Source organism: Nansenia antarctica (assembly GCF_963989245.1).
Source record: "Nansenia antarctica genome assembly, chromosome: 5".
Classification (NCBI taxonomy): domain Eukaryota; kingdom Metazoa; phylum Chordata; class Actinopteri; order Argentiniformes; family Microstomatidae; genus Nansenia; species Nansenia antarctica.
In genome coordinates, this window is record NC_137690.1 from 58422135 (window position 1) to 58442134 (window position 20000).

At 44.4% G+C, this 20000-nt stretch overlaps 1 protein-coding gene across 1 annotated transcript in view; it reads left to right on the top strand.

Moving 5' to 3' along the window:
- adgrb2 (adhesion G protein-coupled receptor B2) overlaps nucleotides 1-20000 on the top strand; it is a gene marked incomplete at both ends in the record, with an annotated part of 148294 nt that overhangs the window by 121851 nt on the left and 6443 nt on the right. The window contains 7 exons of the mRNA XM_080531106.1: nucleotides 1346-1438; nucleotides 6100-6139; nucleotides 6672-6686; nucleotides 8649-8821; nucleotides 8990-9661; nucleotides 12083-12118; nucleotides 15496-15609. Of these exons, the coding sequence (XP_080387232.1) occupies nucleotides 1346-1438; nucleotides 6100-6139; nucleotides 6672-6686; nucleotides 8649-8821; nucleotides 8990-9661; nucleotides 12083-12118; nucleotides 15496-15609 (1143 nt within the window). The remainder of the gene's footprint in view (nucleotides 1-1345; nucleotides 1439-6099; nucleotides 6140-6671; nucleotides 6687-8648; nucleotides 8822-8989; nucleotides 9662-12082; nucleotides 12119-15495; nucleotides 15610-20000) is intronic.

Consider the following 20000-nt stretch of genomic DNA (forward strand, 5'->3'; position numbering starts at 1 on the left):
CTATAGAAATGTGATTAGACTGAGAGGCAGAGTGAGGGAGGTAGGCAGTGGGGGTGGGAGGGAGGGAGATGTGGCATCTCCAGCATGGATCCAGAGGAAACCCATTCACTTTGAAGTGTTGTTTACCCATATCTGACTCCGACGCACACAGCAGGGTACAAGTAATTCAGTTAACATACTTCATGGAGACAGACCATGTGAGAGAGAGAGAGAGAGAGAGATAGACAGACAGACAGACAGAGAGAGAGAGAGAGAGAGAGGGAGAGGGAGAGACTGAGAGAGGCATGCACCAGTGCATGCACTATTCATATGATGCAGCCTCTGCTCTGATCCAATATGCAGTTGCACACACACATGCACGCACGCACGCACACACACACACACGCACACACACACACACACACACACACACACACACACACACACATGCACACACACACACACACATGCACACACACACACACTGCCTTTGGCACTGCTTTTCACTTTAGTTCTCTGTCATCCAATTCCACTCATGAATTCCACACCCTCCGGTTAAACCGTGTTCTAATGTATTGCGATCTCTGTCGCTCATTTATAATTGCACAATCCCTTTTTATTGGGAGACTCTCAATCACTTGTTTGGTCCTCGTACGCTTGAAGTATCAGCTTATCCCTCAGTCAGAGCTGCAGACTGAATGTCAGAACACTGACGCCGAATACGCCACACAGTAGACACCCGTCCGCCGCCTTTCACCAGGCTGAAAATACAAATGGTATGACATGGTGTTATTCTTGTGAGGAAATGGATCAGTTCTATTGTGTGTTCCGAGGAAATGAGGGAAGAGCAAACAGTAGGTGCTCTGAGTTTTTGTGGTTCTGGAGATAAAAACAAAGACAAGAAAACTCTTGTCTTTGTTTTTTTTAAAGTCTCACTCTGTTGCAAGCCTCAGAAGACTGGCTGCCGTTCCAAATTGAATACTGGCTACTGCCTTGTCTCTACGCTTCTCTCTTTCTCTCTCTCTCTCTCTCTCTCTCTCTCTCTCTCTCTCTCTCTCTCTCTCTCTCTCTCTCTCTTTATTCTTCCCCTTCAATGTTCAAGATAAAAGATAAAAGATGTGAGATGGAGATAATATTTGCTTGTAATTATTTGTATCTTCAGAATCATGACACGACTCAATACATATAGTTTCTGCATTAGTCTATGAATTGGGTCATGTCTAGAATCTTCAGGTATCCAAATGACTTCAGAAGATCAAGAACAACGCTTAATCTCCCCTTCTCCTTCCTTCTCCAACGTTCCTTTCCCTCCGCCTACATCTCCCTCCCCTACATCTCCCTCCGCCTACATCTCCCTCCCCTGCAGGTCCAAGATGCTGTGCGCTGCCGGATGGGGGGATGCAAAGACGACAGTGAGAACTCGCCGGATTCCTGCAAGAACGGACAGGTGCAGATCATGGTGAATAGCATTTCATCTCATCCCATCTTGGATCCATTAGCACACCTTAGACTTAGCAATGAATCAACCCGTTGTTTTGGTCCCCAGTAGAAATACATTATTGTTCCTAAAATGTACATTGCAGGAGACCCTACTGCTCCTAATTGTTGCATTCAACCCCTTATACCGAAATCATGTCGCCCCCTTTCTCTGTCTTCCCACCCTGCCTATAACGGGTTATGCCATCTGTTATAACATTGTTATGACAGTCTTATGAAGGCCTTTTTGAAGGGTAGAGAGATTTCATGTTAGTAGTGACTGAGGTTTCACAGTTGTATTAACATGGCAGTCATTATAACTGTTTTGTTTATCCAAAGTAAGTTCCTCGTCGTCATTCAGAGTACAAAGCTCACATAAGGTTTAGTTTTTTTTTCCTAAATGTAGCTAATAGGGTGATAAATCATACAGACATGAAGTGCCTCACAATGTCGTTCCGGTCACTGTGTTAAGCAAATGCATGAGTTACTGCAACACCTCAGTATCCCCTCTCCTATAGCTTACTGTAATGTCTTTGGTCTCTAGCACCTGTAAGGTTATAGAGATGTAACATTGGTAAAACTGATTAGTTCTAAGAAAAATACGGTGAAAAAGATTACATTTGTTACAGGCAATATTCTCGGGTTGATGATCATTTATGAAACTCGTAAAATAGGACTCACGCCAATGTGTTGTTTACCAATATCAGAGATTATGTTGTACTAGTAGAGTATGATAGGTGAATGAGTCATCAATCAAAAGCAGACCTATGTACTATTCAAATGTATTTGCATTTTGTCCACAGTCATTCTTTCAAAGAAGATCACAATCAGAATCAGAATTAGTTTGCCAAGTATATTTGCACATACAGGAAATTGACTTGGTGAGGTTGGTGCATAGGACAACAACAATATATAAGCAAAAATGTGTGATAATGTGTGATAATGCAGATGTAATCTTCAACGAAACACTGGCGAGAGGCGCAAAACTAAAACACTGTCAAAAGCCTTCATAACACTATTATAAATATGACATAACAGAACCATGACAACATTATGAAAGCTTCATGACCGAGGGGTCACTTCAAGTGTTATTATCACAAACTCCCTCAAGAGTAAATAAAACCCATCTCCTGAGGGAAGCCATCTTAAGCTCAGACTAAAAAGTAAATTTTCTATTTGGTTGGTTTAGTTGCATAGGATTTAGTTCCCCACCTATCCTCCTCTTTTCACAAATGCCTCTCCTCCTCCTTTTTTTTTATTTTATCTCTTCTACACTCTCTCCAAACATTCTTTCTTCCATCAGAAGTGTCAGAACATGAGCCACTGCGGGCAGCGGTGCAGCTCCCTGCGCTACAGCACGCCCCAGTGTCAAACACCATGCCACCAACAGCCCTGCCCGCCAGCGTGTCACCAGGGGTGCCAACACGGGTGTCAGCAAGGCTGTTACCATAGTCTGCCCCGCAACAACCATAGCCATGACCACAACCACACTCTCAACCACGCCCATAACCATGGTCATAACTACGCCCATAACCACAACAGCAGCAACCCAGTACGTCAACTGAAGTAGATACTATACTGTAGATGCTGCTAGATACTATAGATGTAGATGTAGCACGTAATGTATTTTAGAATGACACTTAAAGGTGCAAGATGTAACTTTTCCCGTTTAATACTTAAAAAGAATATCAAATCTGGGGCAATCTGTGATGCATTGCCAAAAATCATACAAATAAAAAAAGATAGCTCTACTAGGCACTATCTCTTCCTCAGTTGGTGTCCCATTCCTGCCAGAGAATATCAATTGCTCCAGTCAAAGTTGTTTTTGTTGCATTTGATTGATGTGTTTTTTAGACTTTGTGTCTTGGTGTTCTTGTATCTTTTTCTGCCAGAGACACAGTCTGATAAAAATAATGTGCTGTATATATGTATGTATTCCATTTAGCTGACACTTTTATCCAATGCGACTGTCATTACACAAGTGCGTACATAATATTCCAGTTTATATGATCCCAGCGGGAATCGAACCCACAACCTAAGCGTTGTTAGCGCCATGTTCTATCACCTGAGCCACAGAGGACTACAATATGAAAAACATTGTTTATGAATGGTTTCTCGTTGTGGCAGCCCTACCGTGACAGAGTTCCTTAATCATCTCTGGACAAACGCTAGTCTGGGATGGTTGTTATGGTCAGTTGACCTCACTGACTTGCTATGTTGTATTACGCTTCAGACAATATCCCAGTGAAGTCAGTGTCCACAACGCTGTGTTCCTCGGTGTTTTCCATGTAGCGTGTGTGTGCGTGTGTGTGTGTGTGTGTGTGTGTGTGTGTGTGTGTGTGTGTGTGCGTGTGTGTGTGTGTGTGTGTGTGTGTGTGTATTAGGGGTGTAACAGTTCACAAAAATGTCGGTTTGGTACGTACTGCGGTTTTTAAGTCATGGTTCGGTTTTCATTTAGTTTTTTGGTACAGCAGGGTAAAAATTCACAAAACATATATAGATATAGATATCGATGGATGGATGTCCACTGTTAGGGAATTGTTTATTATAGTCTAAATAGAAATTAGAAGAAGGTAGCCTGGTTTCTTAAAATGCATAGAAAATGTATTTAATTATCTTTTGCAAAAGGAGAACAGTTTACAAGCAAGACAGACAAGTCTGACAGTCAAACGTTCTCAGAAAAGTGAACACAAGACACAGAGCATAGATTTTTATGTACAGGTAATAGTCACGCCCTCAGGTATGATACAAGCCAATCACAGAGATTTCCTGTCTGCATATGTAATGAGGAGAGGGCCACATGATGCTAGTTGTGATGCAAAAGATAGAGAGAGATTAGGGGGGATTGACCCCCCACTTTCTCTTAGAGACACAAAGGTGGAAAAAGAACACAAAGGCCAGGAACTGATCTGGTCTGGCTTTAGATCTTTGTGATAATTTAAATAATAATAATAACTTTTATTTGCATAGCACTTTTCCTGCAAACGTTGCAGCTCAAAGTGCTTTAAATGTGTCTGGTGTCTAGCAAATGTCAAGTCTACAGTAAGAGAAACTGGTTTTCATTGTCTATCAGGTTGGGGTCGTCAAGTGTGTTAATCTTCCCAGACAGTTTGACTGGCAATCACAAGAAACAATGCCAAAATGTAGTGCACTGACCAGGAATATTTCCCGTAGGAAAGGACCCGTACTGGAAATGTTCGGTACAAATATGTACCGTTACACCCCTAGTGTGTGTGTGTGTGTGTGTGTGTGTGTGTGTGTGTGTGTGTGTGTGTGTGTGTATGTGTGTGAGAGCTTCACTTTATCCTAATTTCTCAGTTTAGTCCAGACCCATTTGAAATGTTATGTTATTTGCGTACTAAGAGCTTTATTTTCCTCAGAGACCTGTATTCATTCTCTCCCTCTCTCTTTCAATTTTCTCTCTGTTTCTTTTTCATTCCTTTCTTTCTCACTCCATCTCTGTGTGTCTCTCTCTCTCTCTCTCTCTCTCTCTCTCTCTCTCCTCTCTCTCTCTCTTTCTCTCCCTCCCTCTCTCTCTCTCTCCCTCCCTCTCTTTCTCTCCCTCCCTCCCTCTCTCCCTCTCTCCTCCTCTCTCTCTCTCTGACTGACTTTGTCTCTGTGGCGTGCTTAAAATGCCTAATAGTTTAATATCCAAACAAAGGCTTTTGTGAGTTGGTCCCGTAGAGGACGGTAGGCGGTTCTGTTGAGCGAGGAGAGAGGGCTCTGCCTGCATGACAATGAAGCACATATTCACAGAAAGTTTGGGAGGTTTGAATGGAGGCCATTTTGGAAAGGCAAACTGAATTTGTCCTCATTCAATCCACTCTGTTTGTGGGTTTTTTTGTGTGGTTTTTTTGCTAAGTCATCTGTGTTATAGAACTAAGGAAAAGGCTGAGGTCCCTTAGGGGCAAGTTACTGGCTGCAGTCATCGTGGAACATTGTCCCACCATTTCTCTTGTCAGTTCTGAAGTAAGACCAGAGTCTTTGGTGTGGTCAGTAGATGGCTGTGGTGGAACATGAAAACATAAGTGGGTGTGAACTGACGTTGCTCTTAATTCAGCGGTCCATGCTTATACTGTTGTTCACTCTATTGTGATTGGGAATAAAAGCTGGGGGAGCGAGAAATGGGAGGACAGGTTCATTGTAATGTATGACATGGAATGATATATGGTACCATTACTGTGTGCAATGACTCCTGCAGCGGCAGGATCTGACGTGTCCTTTTCTTGCCTTTTCAGGCATAACATGCCTGTGCTGTGTCATACAGTACAATAGAACATTGTCTGTCTCTTGAGCTTGGTCACCATCCACCATGACAGTTGTGTAATACCACAACTGCATGAAGCATGTCTGCCTAGAAGTTTTCGCTATCATATCATTTTCAACACTTTCAAGACAATTCTGTCTCGTCGACGTGGTGAATATGCTTAGTGCACTACAGAGTTGTGTAGCATCGGGGGAATGAAAGTGAATAATGTCCTATTATGGTTATTGATAGGATAAGCTTACACTCCATGTTCTTGCCCTGCTCCATGTTGCCATGTCATGTAATAATGCTGTACACACTTGCAGGTAGCCAAGACAGACTCTCTTTTGCTTACACTCTGGTCTTACTCTCTATCCTCTCCTCCTCTCCTCTCTCAGACGGACTTTGAGAAGGATGTGGACTTGGCGTGTCAAACAGGTACGTTTTTCACCTCTCTGCCTTCTTCTCTCTTTCTTCCTTTCTCTCTCTCTCTCTTTCTTCCTTTCTCTCTCTCTCTCTCTTTCTTCCTTTCTCTCTCTCTCTCTCTCTCTCTCTCTCTCTCTTTCACTCTCTCTCTTTCATCCTTCTCTGTATCTGATGAACATCGAATTAGAACATGTATGCTCAGAGCTGCGATCTGCCTTGCTCCTGCCAATGGAATGTGATGGAGAAGACAGAGTCACTGGGATTACTGTGTCCTGTCAATACTGCTGATTTCATTCAATGGCAGCCCTCTGATATGCAGGAATGAGTCTGCAATAGGCTGTGTATGATGACTCCGCCCTTTAGGGCGTTCAGAGACCTGATGGAGCGATGGCAGGATTAATGATGTGTGTGTGTGTGTGTGTGTGTGTGTGTGTGTGTGTGTGTGCAGTACAATTGTGTGTGAATGCACTGTACAGCTGTGTGTTTCTGAAACACTGTGGAAATCAATTAACACACAGTCACTTTCCCCCTCCACCCCCTGCAGAGAGAGGACACCCATGTAAGTCTGTCACCCACGTGAACCTCTTAAAACCGTTAGGCCTGGCTTCAGAAACAACCATTAGCACCTCTCCTTAGCCATCACCTGTCGGTTGGGTTTGCAGATCCGACTGAATCTGATAGTTGTCAGTGCTGCCAGATTGGAAGGCATCACCATGTGTTTAGTTCCTATCCGCTCCCCTCAGATCGGCTAACTCCGAAGGGGGAAGTGTCTATGGGAAGGAGCGGCAGGTTGTTTCTGGACTGGGCTTTTAGTTAGTCACCATGCTAGCGTGCTCCGACCCAGTAGGCTCAGTCCTAACTTGAGACATGTACTGTACTGTACCTTGAATCCACCATTGAACTCAATGGAAGACAGAGGGGGAAAAGTCAAAGTTACAGGCCTGGATCTCAGTTTTGGATTGAGCTTGGAGTGACTAGCCCGGGCGGGCTGATTCTGACGATGATAGCATGAGCATGTTCCTTAGCATGACTGTGTTACTGTTAGAATGTTCTAGTGTGACCGATTAACATCCAGTGAAATATTTGGCGGTATGACAGGTCCTTTTACGGTTCTTTTTCTGTGTTTTTCTGTTTTTTTACAACCTAAAACCATGGTAATGTGACATCATTGGGCTTCTAGCCATCAGCCATATAACTCTGACCTTGTATGTCTGTCTGTTAGAATGAACTTGACTCACCAGCATGTAAGTCTTGTAGTGCAGTACTCTAATGCTCCCTTCCCTTACCAAACAAATGCATGAAACCGCAACCGCAACATATGATAAGATAAGGTTAGTTTAATCTTGTGTTTTATTTTTACTGTTAGAAACCGCATTTTGCGTCTTATCTCACGCATACGCATGCGCACACACACACACACACACACACACACACACACACACACACACACACACACACACAGACACACGGTAGGAGATAAAAAAAGTGATCCGTCACTGCTGGACAGCGAATAATGAGTTCCCATGGTGACCATGCAATGGAATGGACTGCAGCAGCAGGGGAATTCAGGTCCATTTCATTTGTACCCGACTGCTTTCTACACTGTGTCACTTTTTCACAGCTAATAAAAAAAAGCCTGGCTTTCTGGTATCTGTCTGAGAGAGAAGCTTACGAACTGAACGTACGCTGCAATAAAACCCATATCATCGCAAAATGAGGCTTCACCTTTTTAAAAAGGCAGTCTGTTCTTATTAGGTTCACATCTCAGAGGTAGGGCCAGAAGGAGTCAGCAGCGAGCGTTTTCTTGTCAATATCTTTCCATAGTTTTAGAACAATGAATGCAGCTGCATTTATTCATGTTTGGTAGCAAGATCTTGTTTGTTTTTAATTCATGTTAATTCCACAGGCTTTTACAAAACCAAACAATTTCCGGAGACTTAGCTGCCTCTCTGCTCTGCTACTCTCTCTTTCTCTCTTTCTATCTCACCCATTTTGTGTCTTGTTGGATTGTCATTTTTGCATGTTGACTTTGTAATGTCTCACCCACTTCTTTCTATCGATTCATTATCGACTGTCCTTCCTTTCTTCTCCCTCTCTTATCTCTTTATCTGATCCATTCTTCCTCTCCTTCACTATTTTCAACTATTGAATACTCTCTTTCTATTTCTTGTTTTTATCTCTCTCCTCTTGCCTCATGTCACTCCCCCCCTCTTCTTCTTCCCACACTTTCTCCATCCTATTCTCTCACTCACATTTTGTTTTTTTCCCAATCTCTCTCTCTCTCTCTCTCTCTCTCTCTCTCTCTCTCTCTCTCTCTCTCTCTCTCTCTCTCTCTCTCTCTCTCTCTCTTTCTTTATCTCTCGCTCTTTCTCTCTACCCCCCTCTCGTCCTCCTTTTCCCTTCTGCAACTGCATCTTTTCCCCCCCTTTCTTTCAATTTCTCCTCTTTCTACCCCCTCCCTCTCTATATCCTCCCCCCCCTCTCTCCCTCCCTCTCCCTTACCCTTTCTGCCTCCCTCCAGTCATCTTCAAGGAGGTGAACACCTGTAACCCTGCCACCATCACAGGGACTCTCTCTCGTATCTCCCTGGACGAGGAGGATGACCCCAAGCTGGCAGCCCACCAGGAGGGGGGGGTCGGGGTCAACTTCAGCTCCCTGCCAGGGAACATCCCCCCTCCCAACCTGCTCATCCAGGTGACAGATTAATCCATAGCTTGGTCGTTTGTCCTGACCTGGAAAAGCTCTAGGGCCCCTAGTTCCGGGGATCAGGTCCTATTCACTCATGTGCTGGGTAGATTGTAACACTGTTCTTTCCGCTGGTGGCTAATTCTGATGCTAACCTTAGTTTCACTGCCACACCAGGTCCCACCTCTGGGTGGTCTGAACGAGCTGAGTGAGACACCTCTGAAGAAGGAGGTAAACGTGGAGCAGCAGAGACAACAGGGGCAGCAGCAGAGCAGCGCACCCGTCTACCTGTGCACCGAGAGCGGACTGGGCTGGGCTCGACTGCCCCCTCCTCCAAACAGCCAGGACGGGAATGGAGGAGGAGGAGAGGGGGACTATATGGTGTTACCTCGTAGGACGGTTAGCCTTAAACCACCTCTGCTCCCCTCCCAAGGAGGCTTGGGGCTGGGCGGTGAGGACAAACCCCTGAACATCGCATTGGAGGACCCCCCCTTCCCCCCGCCCCCGTCGCCCATGACCCTTCACCCTGCAGAGAGCGAGGCGTACCCGGCTGACTTCATCTCCCCCGGCGACCACCACATGAACATCGCCATGAACCTCAACCGCTCCTACGGGGCGCTCAAACAGCTGCCTCACGGGCACGCCCATGTGCACGCTCAGGGGGGCCTCGTGCACCCTCACGGGGAGCACATGCACCCGCACGGGCACTCCCTCCAGCTGAAGCAGGGTCAGAGGCCCTCGGTGAGGCAAATCCTGACAGGTGGAGGGACCGTGGAGAGGACCAGGACTCTGCCACGCAATCTGGGCAGCACCAACGCTAACGCCAGCCTGTCAGCAGGATCCCTTGAGGTGGGTATGGAGGGATGTTGTGGGGGGGGGGGAGGCTCTACCTGGGCAGCACCACAGCTCATGCTAGCCTCTGCTGAAGACCTGGAGGTACGAATGGAAGGATGAGAGAGGGAGGGAAGAGAAGATGAGCGAGAAAGGGGGAGGAGGTAAATAATGGGATGGAGGAAAATGGTATCTGGGGAAGTAGAGGGAGAGGGTGAAACACGTGTGTGTGTGTGTCTGTGTGTGTGTGTGTGTGTGCGTGCGTGCGTCCACGTGCGTGCGTGTGCGTGCGCGTAATCACCCTCCAGTCTACAAAGAGGCAGACCAGATGGAGTGAGAGGGACAGGATCAGGGGAATACCCCTGGGCCCAGTAATTCAAAACTTTGAATCTGGATCAGAATGATCCCGATTCTTTTTTGCTATCCAGGATCAAGATTGACCTGGCTGATTTCCTCTATAAGACTCAAAATTAGCCAGGTAGATCTGATCCTAGATAGCAAAAAAATATTGTTTGTTTTACTCCATTATTTCTAAACAATGCACATGTAAACAAAAACTCTGGTTTCAAACATGGTTAAAGCTATAATGTTGTTCTCATGGGTGTTCAGTATTTGCATCTATAGTTCTCTCTATGAAAGTGATAGTAGTTATATTTCTTCAGCCCTATCCCTCTGCTGTTTACCAGAAAAGTGGCAGGGAGCCAGCTTGTTGTTTGAATTCCAAATTGCAGCTTCAAGCAGATTGAGACACATCCACTAAAGGACAGAAAAGTGCAAATGCTTCATTTAGAAATAAAGACATCAATGGAACCTCATTAAAACATCTCACTCTACAATATTTATGAGTATAATCATGAATATGTCTGAATGTATTTCTTATGAGACTACTTACAGGTGCTGATCCTTAGTATTATATCAGCCTCTGATAGCATTTCCTGTTTGAATGTGCTTGATTTGGAGATGGATATCAGAAAGCAGCACTCAAAATTAAGCTTCAGGCTTCAGGTACTTCACTCTCCAAATCTATCATGAAGATGCGTTATGGAAGGATTACTGGAAAGCAACTTAATTGCTTTTGAAATGGAGGGTTTTTAGTTTGTAGTGTTAGACACACTAATAGAAAGGTTAACAAAATGCAATCTCCACAAAGTCTTACATAGCCCTCTCGGGCGGACTACGACAAGTACCAGATTGAAGGGCAGGGGAGAGAGGAGTGGAAAGGTGGAGGGAAAGAGAAGAGGAGGGAGGGAGGGATATATACGGATGAAAGGAAATGTGTTTTGAGCAGTTTGTGTATCTGTGTATCTCTGGCTTTACCCAGTGGTCAAAAATGGTGTGGGCCTACGTCATGTTGTTTGATGTAGTGCATATTTGAAGAAAACCAATTTTCTGCAGGGAAAAATCTTCTTTGGGAATGTCATACTGTGTTGTGGCTTTGAAGTTTCTTTGGAACGATTAGATGGATACACGGCCATGGGGGCAGAGGAGTAAGGTGGTCTCTATAGGATGTGTGTGTGTGCGTGTGTGTGTGTGTGTGTGTGTGTGTGTGTGTGTGCGTATGCGTGTGTGTGTGTGCGTGTGCCTGTGCGTATGCGTCCGTGCGTCTGCGGGTGTGTGCGTATTCCCTCACTGCTGAAAGCGCTTTTGCTATACATGTGCAGTTGTGCATCGGTGGTGTGTATGTGCTCTACAGTATGTTACTCAGGAAACTAAATTCTCATGGGATAACGTTCTGTAAGGTAAGAAGAAGCTATGCTATCCTGGGAAAGAAGATGCAATATCAGTACTATGTTGGAATGTTTGTGACGATGGGTGGATAACAACATGTCAACGAAAAAGTTCAGAGAGTCCTCACATCCACACACTCAGGAAGTAGCAGTCCATGTCTGTCTCTCCCTCTTCCTCTGCTTTTAAAAACCTTGGCTGCCATGCAGTAGAACTATTGGCAACTCGATGCTCTTAAAGACAGCATAGAGCTTTTATCAAACTGTGGGGGGGAAGATTCCCCTGGCGATGTAATGTGTGTCTGGCAGAGGAATGAAAAGTACTGTAATGGCATGGCTAGACGAAGCAGTATTTTTGTCTTCTGCATCGAATCGGGTCTCTGCTTATTGTAGCTAAATGTACTCTGAGAGGAGAAGAGGGTTTTCTTTGGAGAAAAGGGTTTTCTTTGAGTGCAGATGCAATCGAGTTTCACATATAAGTATTGTTGTCTATAATGACAACATATTAATCCCAGACAACTTGGAAAAAAAAAGATGAGGAATGGCTGTTTATAGTGACGTATGCTAGCTCCTGTCATTTTCCTACTGGGCAACTTCCTCATCGGTATAAGGGTGTATGTTTGTGTGGTGTGTGCCCATGTGTGCTGCAGTGATCAAGGGGTCATCTTCAGTCATTGATAATATCTTCTCTCCCCCTGCCCCCCTCCTCCCCCAGAGGAAAAGAGTACGGTACTCTGAGCTGGACTTTGAGGTAAGATCCCTTCCCCATCCTCCTCCCAGCCTGTCTCTGCTTCTGTCTGCTTCAGCCAGGTTTAAGGGATGCATACAGGAGACAATGGCATTGCTAACCCCCCACACCCCCCACACCCCCCACACCCCCCCCCCCCCCCCCCCCCCCACCCCACACCCCCCCCCCCCCCTCCTTGCGCCTGTGTCTCCCTCCCATTTGACACATTGACTTGGTCCAGTTCAACCATGCATAGTGTGGCGTGTCTCTACAACAAGGATCTTGGACCCCACTGTATCTAGCTAAATGTTTTCTTGACCTGATTTGACTTCATTGGCTGGTGTTCTAGAGCAATGGTCAAGTTTTGGCCTATGAGATCAGCTCTTTTATGATATTTAGATAATAATACATTGAATATTAAATTGGAATGTATTCATTAAGAAGACAGTACCTAAAGTAAGGACATGCACAATGGGTCCCAGAGGTCCTGGTTGAAGAAGAAACAGTTCTGTCGAGTGCTTTGTATGAGTGATTAAAGTAGCCTTCGGCAAACCTTGAAAGTCCTGTTTGTGTGCTGGTGGGATTTTGTGCGTGTGGTATGAGGACGATAATCGCTCCATGGAATGATCAAGCCCTGGGAATTCTGGGAATCTCCAGTCTCAAGCAGATTGTTAAACCCCTAAAACAAAACTAAACCCCTCCACTTGGCATCACTCAGTGAGTATTGGCGGTATTGGCCTCCCTCCTGTCTTGTCCCTACCCTTGTAAAGACTGGAGCTTCGCTTTTCCACTGCGGAGGCAATCGTCTCATAGTAGAAGGTATGTGTGGTATGTTGGGCGACTAACAGACTAACAAGCACTAGCGCTTATCTATAGTAACCTGGAGTAGGATGACATTGCCCCTACACACTGATCTGAGGACAGTTGTTTTATGTTTATGGTTAGGATTTGGGGTAAGCTGATACTTGATCTGATGGTTAAATCCTAGATCTGTGTGTAAGGGCATCTTCTACTCACAGCTAATCTGTCTGGCGGTAGTACAGTATGTGCCATTGCATGATCCTTTCCACAAGGAGACTGTTATCTACGGTTATCTCCTCTCTCTCTCAACTGGACCTTCTCAAAATGGCTGTCTTTGTATGTTGACATGATATGTTTACCATAAATGTGATTTTTGATAGAAATAGGAATAGAGGGCAAGGTAAAATGATAGGAACAGTCTAGGAAGGTGCAGTACATTATGTATATATATATGTATAGATACATACATGTACATACATACATATACTCACTGAACACTTTATTAGGAACACTGTATTAATACTATGTATGGCCTCCCTTTGCTCTCAAAATAGTCTCAATTCTTTGTGGCATTGATTCCACAAGATGTTGTTAACAGTCCTTTGAGATTCTGGTCCTTGATGAGATGATTACAGCACGTAATTTTTTGAGGTGCACTTTCAAGCTGTGAATCTCCCGTTCTACCACATCCCAAAGGTGTTCTATTGGATTCAAATCCGGTGACTGGGAAGGCCACTGAAGAACACTGAGCTCATTGTCATGTTCATGAAACCAGTTTGAGATGACTTTTGCTTTGTGACATGGTGCATTATCATGCTGGAAGTAGCCATTAGAAGATGGGTACATTGTGGCCATGAAGGGATGCACATGGTCAGCAACATACTCAAATAGGCTGTGGCATTCAAGCACTGATTGATTCTTATTAACAGGCCCAAAGTGTGCCAAGAAAACATTCCCCACACCATTACACCACCTGATTGAATGAGAAGGTGTACAAGTGTTCCTAATAAAGTGTAAGTGTATACAAACATATTCTGTATACAGTTTGTGTATACAGGCCTAACAACTGTAGCCTTTAACATTTGTGAGATTGATAAAAACACAGAGGCTAGTACAGAGGCTAGTATTTAGTTGTTTCCTTGAAGGTGGAGAACAGCCTTTGAGAAAAAGAGCCTGACAGAGTGGGAGGTGGGGACAAAGAAGTAGGCTACACTCTTAGAAAAAATATATATATTTTAGGTTTCTTTGTCATGGCTGACGGTTCTAGGTTTAAGATCTGCGCAGTCATCTATAGAACCATTTCATGAAAGAGGTGCTTTTTCACGACAGATGTGCTATTTGGAATCGTTTTGCCTATCTCATTCCATGCAAGGCACCTTTGAAGTTGTGATGTTACATGAATATTAGCACAGATGTAATACTGTTAGAATCAAACAATCTCACATACATGGGTGAGTGAAACATTTAAGGTTATTTAAACTATCACATTTTCACACATCCACACCTTCACACATCTGACTGTAGTCTTCAGATCTGAACATTGGTTCCACGTCCTGCAAGACAGGTTAGTCGAGGCTCTGAGGATCGTGTAGCAGCGATACCACCTCTCCTAAGAATCCTGTCAAGAACAACCATGTAATCTAAGGGTTATTTCATCGCCCTCTAGGAGAACCGTCTTCGGTGCTGCACACCGTAGAACCCTGTCATCAAGAACGGTTTAAGGGGTATTTGATTTGTCCCTTTCGGGGAACCTTTTTTGATGCCCTCTCATGAAAAACCTTCTATAAGGGATTCTAGGTAGATGGTTTTTGATTATCAAAAAGGGTCCCCTTACAAATACCCCTTGACAAATGAGGAACCTTTTGTTTTGGTACTAACTAGCACCTTTTTTTTTCTAAGAGTGTACATGTGAAGGGACTAACAAGTGAAATACAAGGGGAGCACCTTTTCACACAAACACTAAGAGAGAAGGTGAGAGAACTAGCTAGCAGACAGAGAGAAAGAGAGTAGAGTCCACTGTCTTTGGTAATTGGAAGCAGTACTCTGAGTGTCTGAGCGTATGAGTGTTGCCGTCACCCCCCATGTCTCTCTTGACCTCGCAGCGAAAGTGTCGATTAGCCACCGCCAAGCGGCTAAAGCGCTACCCATTAGCACAGAGAGAGAAAGAGCGGCAGTGACAAAGTGATTCTCCTGACAGGGACTAGTACTTCCCTCGGATGAAGTTGTCCATTAGACGCTGATCTATGGTCAGTCCTGTGTTTTGCTCCACTAGCAGTCACAGTTAGGATTTGGGGACGGCAATCTGATTATAGATCTGTGCCTATGGGTAACTTCTACATGGAGCCACTTGCTAACTAATAGGCTAACTTGCTAAGTGCTAACATAGCTGACACAGCACATAACATAATGAAAACGCAGCCAGTTATAATGAGAGGACTCACGACTGAGCCAGCTATCCTCCTCTCTCCCTCCCTTTTGCGGCTAGCATCACTCAGTCCTTTGGCGTCTTCCCCCAACCAAATACCCTGCCTCTCCTCCCTTCGTTTTGCTTTTCTTTTTTTGTTCTGTTCATTTTTGCTGTGCCTTCCTTTCCCTTCCAGAAAGTGATGCACACTCGCAAAAGACACTCTGAGCTGTACCATGAGCTCAACCACTCGTCCAAGTTCCACACCATAGACAGGTATAGCAGGGATCCGGCCATGTCCACATTCAAGGTAAGACTACCACCCTTACAGGGGGGATGGGACTCGGGGAGGGGGGGGCTAGCTGCTCACCCTGAACCCCAGTGCACCGATTCTGCACAGAAATCAGAAGAGAAGCTGACCTCTCAGATCTCCAAAAAGCACTTGGTTAATGCCTGTTTAAACTTCTTAGAACATTGTGTCAGTTGATTGTGGTACCTAAAGATTCCAGAACTAACCCAAACTAAATATGATCTTTTATTTATTTGTTTGTGTGGTTTTCAATGTTTGAATGCTTTCAAAGTCTTACTAACACACTATTATATTGTGTTATCCATATTGAGGAGAAACATAGGCCTAACTACTAAAATCACTCAATCTTTTGATCTTTGAATCCGAGGTTAATGCGATAAGAAACTTGACTTTCATTGGTCAGGGTGAAATTAATTCACTTGGCTCACTAGTGCCTTATTTATCTGCTAGAAACAATGGTAAAAAGCAACAACAAAAATTAAGCGCTCTATGAAGCGTGGGTGTGTGTGTGTGTGTGTGTGTGTGTGTGTGAGTGATTTGTCTGTGTCTGGTGTGTGTGTGTGCGCATTTGTGTGACTGTGTGACTGTGTGTGTGTGGGTGTGTGTGAGTGTATGTGTGTATGTGTGTATGTGTGTGTGATTGTCTGATGTTGTGTGTTTGACTGAAGCTTCTGTGAATCATTAATGCACCATTAGCAGCAGCCTAAGGAGCCCAAGCTAGTCTACACTGACCTTCAGAGGGTCTTTTTCATTAAGATTTAAACACGCACACACACACACGCACACACGCACGCACGCGCGCACGCACACACACACACACACACACGCACACGCACACGCACACGCACACACGCACACACACACACACACTTCATCTCATCTCCAGAGTCGAGTGCATCAGGCCATGATGAGTTATTCAGATAGATGGGTATGCTTTCCCCTGGCATCGGCAGCATGCTGGTTCACATCTAATTTACACAGAGAGTAGAGGAGCAGAGGCCAGGCTGACACCTCTTATATCCCCCCTGCCTGACACATGCACGTGCACGCACACACACACACACACATACGAAGGCCAAATTATTACCGAGAAGTAAATATCGAAAGATACTAGAAAAAAAAGGTTGGCTACAGTAAAGGAGCCAGTCAGACATAATGAAGCAGTAGTAGAATTTGAAGTAAAGTAATTGCACACACACACACACACACACACACACACACACACACACACACACATATATATATATAGACACACATATACACACACACAATAACACACAATAGCATAAGAAGTACTAACCCAATTTGAAGTAAAACACCCTGAATAATGCACACGCACACACACGTTTGATATAGAGGACAGGGTGGATGTGCCTAACTCAACTGCATCAGAATAAAGTAGACACTGCACTTAAAAAGTGAATAATTACACTGATAATGCTATTAGTGTCAGTCCTTTGACAAGCCCCAGCTTGAGTTCAATGCTGTCAACCTCACGCTTTCCGAGTCACCCAGTCAGATGCTGACTGTACAGCAATTATGGAGATTGTGTTTGTGTGTGTGTGTGTGTGTGTGTGTGTGTGCGTGTGTGCGTGTGTGTGTGTGTGTGTGTGTGTGTGTGTGTGTGTGTGTGTGTGTGTGTGTGTGTGTGTGTGTGTGTGTGCGTGCGTGCGTGTGTGTGTGTCTGTCTGTGTGTCTGTGTGTTAATGTGACAGATTAATTGAGTTTCTGAGTCTATAATTACTAGTTCAATAGTGACATCTATGTCATATGATAACTGTAAAAAAAACACTTTTCATAGACTTATGACAGACAGTGAATGGAGTTTCATCTCAGCCCATCAACAACATTAATACTATGATGTGAAACACATAATTACTATGTAACTGCACATTATCTTGTCATGAGGAGAAACTAGAAGGTTAAATAACCAGGGTCACATAGAACGCTCTCTAGACTCTAAGAAACGTATGAACTTGGAAGTTGGTTTGGATTATTATTGACTTCAATAAATCTCTGCAAAGAGCAAACATATTTCCATATAAAACACCAACATTGAGTTATTCTGGACATGAGTACCTTCTTAATATAGTAGCTAAATACAGACATAAATATACATAATGGATTCCAATATGGGTGATCTTAAGTTTTGGAAAAGTGTGTTTCTGCCTTTATTGAAGAGTATCTATTGATAACCAACAGCTAACAGGTGTCCATATTAGTCAGTACATAACAGAACATGTCCTTTTTACCTCAACGACTAACGACAGTAACACCTCATTGCTTTTAACAGCATCTGTCCTCTCAATGTGCCAGATCCCCTCTAACCCCTGATGCATAGCCCATCTAACCACCAAGGCCCCTGTTCACACCCGCAGGTCCCCCCTCCCCCACCACCGAGACAAACCGAGCCGTTGCTAACACGCAAAATGTCCGTGGTATACAAAGAGAGTCAACGTAAGCATGCTAAACAACACTTAAACAGAAGATGTTAAACCTTTAACCTTTAAGTAAAAATAAAAAGCATGGGTTGATTTACTACATGGTTACTCCATATAGTTTATTGCTGCTGTATTTTTTATTTTTATTTCATACCTCAGAAATATTATGCGATTAACTACGCTAACAGTAGCTGTCTGTGTGTAAAGAGCATAAATAATCCTTGTCTACTGTAGGTACTGTTTACAAGGCGAGAAATCAATGAGGCACAACATCGATAGCAGCAAACTATCGTCGTAATGTTAATCGTGGAGTGAACCAACTCATGTTGTCATAATGATCCATTTGCTAGGACCCGACCAAGGACCCTCCTCAGAGCTACCCCCTCCCCACAGTGAAGTGACTATGTTTATGGACCCCAACGTGTAGATCTTACCCCTGGTGTGGTGCTGTTATTGACATGACCCAGAATATGGTTCGCACCATGCGTCCTATGCTTCTGTAGTGGGACTGTAGTGTGAATGCTACTGCTCAGTTCAAAATCAACCCTATGCCGCTATGCCTAGTGATGAAAGGGAATTCTACTAGCCTTTCAGAGGGGCTAGATGGAACTCTTACCAACAGATACAAATGGGTTATGTTAGGCGATACAGTATTAAATCCCCTGAGTGAACACATGGAGACACGTGGCAGGCTGGGAGATACACATCATCAGCCACAGTGCAACGCAGCTGGAGTTATGACATGGTGAAGTTCCTTGCAGATGTGTCACCCCACCGTCGGTTCCCACCTGAGTTGTCAGGTAACACCCCTGACGGCATTAGAATTTGTTACCTGAAAGCATGGGAAGTTTTTAAGAGGAGAGGTTGGGGGTTAATATTGAACTGAGCATACACTACATCTGCCATGCTGCAAATAAAGCATGGAGAGATGGCAGTCTGTGAGGTGTTTGACACTTGTATTAGGCGTGTGACGCTAAACGTGTTTGTGTTGTTCAGTGCCCTTCAGTAAATATGACCTAAACACTATTAAAGGAAGTGATAAATCCCTCAATAACAACAAGCCAATGACACAATCAAACAGATTTATAACCACCTTATAACCACCTCATAAACCATTGTCTTCAGTCCATAAACCAAAACAACCTTCCATAAAAGCCAAGCACCAAAATGGACCAAACACAATGTGCTCTGTATTCTTATGGAGAGCTCGTGATTGGTCAACGGTAAGAGAGAACAGCCCTGTGTTTCCTTCTCTTGAATGGTAGGGCTGACCTGGTATGCTAGCCATAGCCAATGAGCAGATGAGTGGATATCAGAAAATCACACACGGACACACACACACACACATACACTCAAACACTCAAACACACTGCTTGCACATACTCTCACAAATTCTATACACATAGGCCTGGACACACACATCTTTTGTACCTTCCCATCTTATCCAATCTTCTGCCTGATGAGTGCAGTGGGCTTAGAGTGGTCTCTAACATAACCAGACATGTACCAGCTCAGATCCAATCATCCATCTCTCAATCTCTTCATTTTCCTCTCCCCTCACTCTCTCACGCTCTCTTTTATTTCAGCTTCCCTCCATTTGCTTTATGACCCTCTTCCCCTCAGGATTATGGGGTCTCTCTCGCTATAGCCTATGGTTTATGTTAGCGGGCAGTGCTAACTCACCGAGCTAACACATTCAGCTGATGCAGTCTTGAAGCCTTTTAACCTCTAAGTGATGACAGAGACGCTAGCCGAAGTGTGCTTGCCGCAGCCGGGCCCATCTGAGTGCAAATGGATGGAGCCTGTGTTCAATCTATTCTCAGTAATGGAGATGCTACAAACAAACCCAGCAGGGGCCTGTGGCAAGGGTGGATAGAGAGGGAAGGAGGCAGGCAGGCAGGCAGCCTGACTGACTGTTGGAATACGTATTAGCCGTAGCGGCTGCGCTAT